Source organism: Colobus angolensis, unplaced genomic scaffold, assembly GCF_000951035.1.
Source record: "Colobus angolensis palliatus isolate OR3802 unplaced genomic scaffold, Cang.pa_1.0 Scaffold185, whole genome shotgun sequence".
In the NCBI taxonomy this organism is placed as follows: domain Eukaryota; kingdom Metazoa; phylum Chordata; class Mammalia; order Primates; family Cercopithecidae; genus Colobus; species Colobus angolensis.
The window spans coordinates 865,946-875,390 of record NW_012114988.1 but is presented as its reverse complement, the minus strand read 5'-3'; the positions used below and the strand labels follow the sequence as shown (position 1 = coordinate 875,390).

General features: G+C 51.2%; 1 protein-coding gene across 1 annotated transcript in view; it reads left to right on the top strand.

Moving 5' to 3' along the window:
• The window catches only part of FBLIM1 (filamin binding LIM protein 1), a 44,767-nt gene that overhangs the window by 25,542 nt on the left and 9,780 nt on the right, over positions 1-9,445 (top strand). Inside the window, exons 6-9 of the mRNA XM_011939901.1 lie at positions 957-1,067; positions 2,494-2,663; positions 7,284-7,462; positions 8,779-8,896. Of these exons, the coding sequence (XP_011795291.1) occupies positions 957-1,067; positions 2,494-2,663; positions 7,284-7,462; positions 8,779-8,896 (578 nt within the window). The remainder of the gene's footprint in view (positions 1-956; positions 1,068-2,493; positions 2,664-7,283; positions 7,463-8,778; positions 8,897-9,445) is intronic.

The window sequence follows — 9,445 nt, the reverse complement described above, 5'->3', positions numbered from 1 at the left end:
CCCCACCACAGGTACTGCCCTCCCCAGCAATCCCTTGGTCTCCTGGGTTGGGGGACGGGGAGTCTGGGCCTTCTGGGCATTCAGGGGTTCTAAACCTGGACTTCGTCTGGTGCATTCTTCTGCTCGGGGGCAGTCCGTCTTTGAAGCTCTCAGAAGTCCCTATTCAGCAGGTAAAAATTGGTTAAGCATTTCATGGTCCCCGGAGAGGGCTGCCACTGCCTCCCCGCTCCACCCGCTGCAGACACACACTTCAGCTCTGAGGAAGACATTTTCCTGAGTCTGACCTAAATCCCTTAGGCTGCATAGGAAACCTGGTTTTTGTTTGGTTGGTTGGTTTTGAGATGGAGTCTCGCTCTGTCGCCCAGGCTGGAGTGCAGTGGCATGATCTTGGCTCACTGCAGCCTCTGCTTCCCAGGTTCAAGGTGATTCTCCTGCTACAGCCTCCTGAGTAGCTGGAATTACAGGCACCCACACCATGCCTGGCTAATTTTTGTACTTTTTGTAGAGGTAGGGTTTCACCATGTTGGTCAGGCTGGTCTTGAACTACTCACCTCAGGTGATCCACCCAGCTCGGCCTCCCAAAGTGTTGGAATTACAGGTGTGAGCCACTGCACCTGGCCAGGAACCTGTTTTTTTAACTCTGGGCCCTTAACGGAGGTTGTGTAGAAATGGGGGGCATCACAGGCCAAGGGCTTAGTCCACTTCAGTCCAGCATCCACGGGGAAGCCTGGTTGCAGGACAGTCCTAAGTAGGATGAGGAGCAGTGGCTGATCAAGCGACCCCAGTCAGCTGCCACTGCGACCTTCCTGCTGAGAGACTTAGGCAGGTCCCTTGCTTCCCTGGGCCTCAGTTTCCTTCTCAGTGCAATGCGGCTAATTGCACCCGTTGCCACCCAGAAAAGAAACAGAGCTGGGAGGGTTGCATGGGGTCCCCACTGGGTAACTCCCTGTCTGCATCCCCACAGGCCCCAGCGGAGGGACCTTCAGTCCAGCCTGGTCCCCTCAGGCCCGTGGAGGAAGAGCTGCCACCTCCTCCAGCAGAACCTGTTGAGAAAGAGGCATCCACAGGTGGGTGCGCAGGGCTGGGAGGATTCTGGGGGGATCTCATGGGGCCAGCATGGGCTTCCAGGTAGAAACCAGGAGAGTAAGGACCCCCTTCCCATCCCCACCCCAGCTCATGTTACAATGATGGACTTTGTAGGTGGGCATCTATTTAATTTGTGTCTTAGCCTTTTCCCCTTTATACCTAATTCTATTTAAAATGTTAGTCTGCACAGTTTGCTACGATAACAAAAATGTCTTGAAATTTTGTCTCATTATTTTATTTTCTGAATACCTAATGCCCTCACACAGTGCAATAAACAGCATGAGTGGGGACACAGTGAGAAGCCTGCAACCTGCCCCATCCCCTTACCACTCGGTTTCCTTCCAGATGGGCGTCCTCTGTCATTGAGTTCTCATGTATCCTGCCAAAGACACTGTGCACATACGAGCAAATACAAATGTGTGGCCACCCACTCCCTCCCCCAATTTTTCCATAAGCAGCAAACTAGGCCCTTCTACTGTTCACTTTCTTTCCTTTGTGCATCTCAGAGCTGGTCACACATCAGAATATAAAGTGGCTCCTGGCCAGGCGTGGTGGCTCACGCCTATAATCCCAGCACTTTGGGAGGCCGAGGCAGATGGATTACCTGAGGTCAGGAGTTTGAGACCAGCCTGGCCAACATGGTGAAACGCTGTCTCTACTAAAAATACGAAAATTAGCTGGGTGTGGTGGTGTGCGCCTGTAATCTCAGCCACTCGGGAGGCCAAGGCGGGAGAATTGCTTGAACCCGGGAGGCAGAGGTTGCAGTGAGCTGAGATTGTGCCACTGCACTCCAGCCTGGGTGACAGAGTGAGCCTCCGTCTCAAAAACAAATAAATAAAATAAAATAAAGTGGCTCCTGGCTGGGCGTAGTGGCTCATGCCTGTACTCCCAGCACTTTGGGAGGTCGAGGCAGCCAACAATCCCTTTGTCCTGAAACTGCTGTCCAGAATTCCTTTTTTTTCTGAAATAGAGTCTCGCTCCGTCGCCCAGGCTGGAGTGCAGTGGCATGATCTCGGCTCACTGCAACCTCCATCTCCTAGGTTCAAGTGATTCTCCCGCCTCAGCCCCATGAGTAGCTGGGACTACAGGGGCATGCCACTACGCCCAGCTAATTTTTGTATTTTTAGTAGAGATAGGATTTCACCATGTTGGCTAGGCTGGTCTTGAACTCCTGGCCTCAAGTGATCCGCTCACCTTGGCCTCCCAAAGTGCTGGCATTACAGGCATGAGCCACCACGCCTGACTCAGATTCCTTTTTAATGCTCCTCATGACCCTCTGTATTTGTCATTTGAGGAATTTGCAGGGTTTGAGACAGAGCCTCGGGTACCCTGGGCATGTTCTGGGTGGTGCCTGGGTATAGTCCTCACAGGCTGGGCTAGTAATGGCCTGTGTCTTCCCTACCCCAGACATCTGTGCCTTCTGCCACAAGACCGTGTCTCCCCGAGAGCTGGCTGTGGAGGCCATGAAAAGGCAGTACCATGCCCAGTGCTTTACGTGCCGCACCTGCCGCCGCCAGCTGGCTGGACAGAGCTTCTACCAGAAGGATGGGCGACCCCTCTGCGAACGCTGCTACCAGGTAACCCCTGCAGCAGACCTCTGGGTACCAGGCACTGAGCTGAGCACTTAGAATATGTTGTATCATTTCACTCCCCATACAATCCTGGGAAGTAGGCACTATTGACCCCTTTCACAGATGAGGAAACTGAGGCTCAGAAAGAAGGAGCCCAGTGAAGGCGATTAGTTTCCTAGGGCTGCCTGTAAGAGATCACAACCTTGGTGACTTCCAACAATACACGTTTATTCTATCCCGGTTCTGGAGGTCAAAAGTCCAGTATCAGCTTCACTGGGCCAAAACCAAGGTGTTGTGCTGTCTGCAGGCTTGAGGGAGAACGCATATCTCTGCCTTTTGCAATTTCTTTTTTTTTAGTTCTTCTTTTTTGGGGTGGGGGATGGAGTCTCACTCTGTCGCCTAGGCTGGAGTGCAGTGGCACGATCTCGTCTCACTGCAACCTCTGCCACCTAGGTTCAAGGGATTCTTCTGCCTCAGCCTCCTGAGTAGCTGGGATTACAGGCACCTGCCACTGCACCCAGCCTCTTTTTTTTTTTTTTTTTTCTTTTTTTTTAAGATAGAGACTCATTCTGTCATCCAGACTGGAGTGCAGTTGTGCAATCTCGGATCACTGAAACCTCTGCATCCCAGGTTCAAGCGATTCCCATGTCTCAGCCTCCTGAGTAGCTGGGACTACAGGTGCCCGCCACCATGCCCGACTAATTTTTGTATTTTGAGTAGAGATGGGGTTTTACCACTTTGGCCAGGCTGGTCTCAAACTCCTGACCTCAAGGGATCCACCCTCTCAGCCTCCCAAAGTGCTGGGATTACAGGTGTGAGCCACTGCACTCGGCCCCTTTTGCAGTTTCTGAAGCTGCATTCTACTTGACTGCTTTCTCTGCCATCAAAGTCAGCAGTGTAGCATCCCGCTTCAGCGGCCCTGTTGCCACCTCTGTGTCAAGTTACAGGGACACTGTGATGGCATATAGGACCCACCTGGATAATCAGGATAATCTCCCCCATCTTAAGATCCTTGACTTGGCCAGGCTCAGTGGCTCACGCCTGTAATCCCAGCACTTTGGGAGGCCGAGGCAGATGGATCACGAGGTCAGGAGATCGAGACCATGGTGAAACCCTGTCTCTACTAAAAATACAAAAAATTAGCTGGGCGTGGTGGCGGGCGCCTGTAGTCCCAGCTACTCGGGAGGCTGAGGCAGGAGAATGGCGTGAACCCGGGAGGTGGAGGTTGTAGTGAGCCAAGATCGTGCCACTGCACTCCAGCCTGGACGACCCAGTGAGTAAGTAAGACTCCGTCTCAAAAGAAAAAGATCCTTAACTTATCCCATCTGAAAGCCTCTTTCTCCGGGCAAGGTAACGTTCATGGGGTCCAGAGATAAGGACCTGAATATCTTCGGGGGCATCTCTTAGCTACCACACGAGGTCACATAAGATGGCCAAGCAGCTGGGATTCTACTCCACACGCATGTGGCTCTGGAGGCTGCCATCAGTCTTGCCACCATCTCCCCTAGAGCCACAAGGTTCCAATGTTTGATCTCACAGAATCTGTGTTGCTTCCGGGTACCAAGTGCAATCTGGGAGAGCCAGTTGGGATGCCAGCATACTGGAATTTCTAACTTTTGGATGGTTTGTGGTGGCATGTCGAGGGTGGCGACCACCCACAGCCGCATCCCCTGGGTATGTGTGTAGGCCACTCCGTGTGCTTATGATGAGGAACACCTGGAAATCAGCATTTTGAGCAAGTGTCTCAGGTGATTCTCATGCATATAGAAGTTTGAAAACGGCTGAATAGCCGGGCGCGGTGGCTCAAGCCTGTAATCCCAGCACTTTGGGAGGCTGAGATGGGCGGATCCCAAGGTCAGGAGATCGAGACCATCCTGGCTAACACGGTGAAACCCCGTCTCTACTAAAAATACAAAAAAACTAGCCGGGCGAGGTGGCGGGCGTCTGTAGTCCCAGCTACTCGGGAGGCTGAGGCAGGAGAATGGCGTAAACCCGGGAGGTGGAGCTTGCAGTGAGCTGAGATCTGGCCACTGCACTTCAGCCCGGGCGACAGAGCAAGACTCCGTCTCAAAAAAAAAAAGAAAACGGCTGAATTGAGGGGTTAGAGTATTTGGAGCTGAGACTCTCCAGAAAAATCCAAACAATCCAATCCCAGGCTTACCACCAGTGAAGCACTGTGGGAGGAGAGAGGAGCCAGGCCCTCCCTGCCGTGCCCCTGTGACCCCATCAACATGATGGGGGAGTGTCCCTCAGGGGTGAGACACTGGGGGAGGAGGGGTGAGGAGGGGTGTCTAGCTGAAAGCAGCCAAGAGGAAGACTTGATCAGTGTGCTGGGGAGAGAAGGGCGGTGCCCATGAGAGGGAGGGTGGGAGTGGGAGATGCCCCCTACATCTGTCCAGGTGGGGTCAAGGTAAAATGCACAGGAGCACAGCCAGGAAGGAGAGAGAGCATGTCCAGGAGAAAAGGTGGAAGTCAAAAGTCCAATATCAGCTTCACTGGGCCAAAACCAAGATGTTGTGCTGTCTGCAGGCACACAGAGGGAGGCCCACTGCCCTGCCTCAGGTATCTCTTTATCATTGCTCCTTATTCCAGAAGGAATTTGAGGCAGCTTCTATGAATGCATGTATACCAGCCAGGCGCGGTGGCTCACACCTGCAATCTCAGCGCTTCGGGAGGCTGAGGTGGGAGGATTACTTGAGGTCAGGAGTTCGAGACCAGCCTGGACAACATGGCAAGACTCCACCCTATTTTAAAGTAGTTATTTTTTTATTAAAATGTGTTTTTAAAGAGAATGCATGTATACCTATAGACCACAATGATATAGGTGCACTGAAAAATTCCACGATTCTCCCGCCTCAGCTTCCCAAGTACCTGGGATTACAGGTGCCTACCACCATGCCCAGCTGGTTTTTTTGTTTGTTTGTTTGTTGGTTGGTTTTTTTTGTTTTTGTTTTTTTTTTTTTTGTTTTTAGTAGAGACAGGGGTTTCACCATGTTGGCCAGGCTTGTCTGGAACTCCTGACCTCAGGAGATCCGCCTGCCTTGGCCACCCAAAGTCCAGGGATTACAGGCATAAGCCACCTTGCCTGGCACATTTCTTCTTAAAGGCGTCATATAAAAGTATATTAACTGGCTGGGTGCCATGGCTCATGCCAGGCCGAGGCAAGCAGATCACCTGAGGTTAGGAGTTTGAGACCAGCCTGACCAAAATGGAAAAACCCTGTCTCTACTAAAAATACAAAAACTAGCCAGGCACAGTGGTGCATGCCTGTAATCCCAGCTACTCTGGAGGCTGAGGCAGGAGAATTGCTTGAACCCAGGAGGCGGAGGCTGCAGTGAGTCAAGATCGCACCACTGCGTTCCAGTCTGGGCGACAGAGCAAGACTCCATCTCAAAAAAAGGAAAAATCCTGGGCACAGTGGCTCATGCCTGTAATCCCAGCACTTTGGGAGGCCGAGGCAGATGGATCACCTGAGGTCAGGAGTTCAAGAGCAGCCTGGCCAACATGGAGAAACCCCGTCTCTGCTAAAAATACAAAAAATTAGCCTGGGTGTTGGCGCATATCTATAATCCCAGCTACTTGGGAGACTGAGGCAGGAGAATTGCTTTAACCCAGGAGGCGAGGTTGTGGTGAACCAAGATCGTGTCATTGCACTTCAGCCTGGGTGACAAGAGCGAAACTCCGTCTCAGGAAAAAAAAAAAAAAGGTAGATCTCATGTTAAGTGTTCTTCCAACAATAAAACAATTTGTAAAAGACTGCAATAATACTATAATGTGTAAAATAAAGACATCCAAACAGAAGGAAAATCAAAATAGAAAGTGAGACGAGATCAAAGGGAATGTTACGACGCACCGTGTGTGAGGAGGCCAGACAGGGAGGCTCACGCCTGTAATCCCAGCACTTTGGGAGGCTAAGGCAGGGTCGATCACTTGAGGTCAGGAGTTCGAAACCAGCCTGGCCAACACAGTGAAACACCATGTCTACAAAAAATACAAAAAATTAGCCGGCCATGGTGGCATGCACCTGTAGTTTCAGCTACTCAGGAGGCTGAGGCATGAGAATCACTTGAACCTCATGTAGAGGATGCAGTGAGCTGAGATTGGGGCACTGCACTCCAGCCTCAGTAACAGAGTGAGACTCTGTCCCAAAACAAAACAAAAACCAAATAACAACAAAAAAAGCCCTATAATGGTTTCTAAACGTGAAATGTGGAATTTGGCTCTGAGTTTCCAAGTGGCCAAATGGAAAAGGGAAAGAATTTGAAGGCTTCTTGTCTATATGACAAAAGCACCCAATTCTCCTGAGAATTCATTTTCCTGATCCTGAAGTTTAAGCGAAGTTTCTCCTATGAGCTCTGTGAACCCCGGCCTTAAACATATCCCAGTAACAAGAAATGCAGCCATAGCATCAGGGCAGTATTCCTTGCAGTAAGCCAAGGATGCAAGGCTAAGCTCAATTTGTTATAAGCAATGGTGGAGGTTTTGGGCGATAGTTACAGGTTGTCTGCAGGCCTCTCCTGTACTTCCCAATTCCTGGGCTCCCGAGGGCAGCCTCCCAGAAGAAGAGACCCTTGTGGGTTGGAGTGGGTGTGCCGTGGATGACTCTGGCAGTGACCTCTGTCCCAGGACACGTTGGAGAAGTGCGGCAAGTGTGGCGAAGTGGTCCAGGACCACATCATCAGGGCCCTGGGCCAGGCCTTCCACCCCTCCTGCTTCACGTGTGTGACCTGCGCCCGGTGCATTGGGGATGAGAGCTTTGCCCTGGGCAGCCAGAACGAGGTGTACTGCCTGGATGACTTCTACAGGTACGAGAGGGGTTTGGCACCAGGTGGGGTGCAGGGACAGGGCGAGACCCAAGCAGGATGAAGGAGCCAAGCCTGAGTCCTGGGTGCTGGGCCCGAGTTTCCTGTCTACTGGTTTATTATAAAGAATATTACAGGGCTGGACCGGGCACGGTGGCTCATGCCCGTAATCCCAGCACTTCGGGAGACTGAGGCGGGTGGATCACGAGTTCAGGAGATTGGGACCATCCTAGCTAACACGGTGAAACCCCATTTCTACTAACAATACAAAAAAAATTAGCCAGGCCTGGTGGTGGGCGCCTGTAGTCCCAGCTACTCAGGAGGCCGAGGCAGGAGAATGGCGTGAACCCAGAAGGCGGAGCTTGCAGTGAGCCGAGATCGCGCCACTGCACTCCAGCCTGGGCGACAGAGCTAGACTCCATCTCAAGCAAAACAAAGCAAAAAATTAAAAAATATATATAATGTCACAGGCAGGTATCATTAAGGGTTCTGTTTTACCAACCAAGGCACACAGCAGCTAAGTACCCAAAGTCTCTCCACAGGTAAGTATTGAAACTCTTGGTAAGTATACACATCCCCAAGGACCTGACTTTCGGGCCCTGCTCTGAAACCCCAGACCTCTGGGTCTGCCCTTGGAGCTGAGTGACGCAGTGGGGACACATCTGTTGGACTCAGTCCCTGCCCACGAGTTGCTCACCACTCAAGGGGAGCGACAGATGTGCCTCTTAAGAAAGAAGTACTGACTGGGCACGGCGGCTCACACCTGTAATCCCAGCACTTTGGGAGGCCAAGGTGGGCAGATCACGAGGTCAGGAGTTCAAGACCAGCCTGACCAACATGGTGAAACCCTGTCACTACTAAAAATGCAAAAATTAGCTGGACATGGTAGCGCCTGCCTGTAGTCCCAGCTGCTGAGGAGGCTGAAGCAGGAGAATCGCTTGAACCTGGGAGGCGGAGGTTGCAGTGAGCAGAGATTGTGCCATTGTACTCCAGCCTGGGTGACAAGAGCCAAAAAACTCCGTCTCAAAAAAAAAAAAAAAAAAAGACAGATGAGATGGGTCCCAGCCCCACTGAACACAGTTCTCAATTCAGACAATCTCCAGTGATGTTGGGAAACCAGGTCTCATTACACAGGTCTCTCCACCTGCTCCTGCCAGGAAGAAATAGACATCTCTGCTTATAGCTGCTAGTGCAGTCCCATAGCAACGGGACTGAAATAGCTCAGGAGGTGAACACCAGCCAGCCCGAGTTCTGACAGCTAATTAATTTATGTGGTTGTGGCATGAACACCTCCCAAGCATGGGTTTCTTTGCTTCTAGGAAATTCGCCCCCGTCTGCAGCATCTGTGAAAATCCCATCATTCCTCGGGATGGGAAAGATGCCTTCAAAATCGAGTGCATGGGAAGAAACTTCCATGAAAATTGCTATAGGTGTGAGGTGAGTAGAGCCCAGGTGATTTAATAATATTCCATCGCTGCATGCCAGGCCCTTGGCTGGGTTGCTTGGACATGGGGACAGGTCAGGGTGGGGGCTGCACTCTCAGATTGCTCGCTGTCCGGTAGGAGAAACAAAAGATGCTGGAAATACAACTATAGTCTATTATCAACTCTTTGCGTTAATGATAAGAAACCAAACTCAGGTTGCTTTCTACAAAAAAGAGAATCTGTTGGCTAATGGTGGTGGGATCACTGATGGTATTGAGTGATGGCATCAGGACATCAGGACTTTCTCCATCTTTCTTTCTTTCTTTCTTTTTTTTTTTTTTTTTGGAGATAGTCTTACTTTTGTTGCCAGGCTGGAGTGAAGTGGTGTGATCTCAGCTCACTGCAACCTCCGCCTTCTGGGTTCAGCAATTCTCCTGCCTCAGCCTCCCAAGCAGCTGGAATTACAGGCATGCACCACCGCACCTGGCTAGTTTTTGTATTATTAGTAGAGATGGGGTTTCACCATGTTGGCCAGGTGGGTCTCAGGTGATCCGTCCACCTC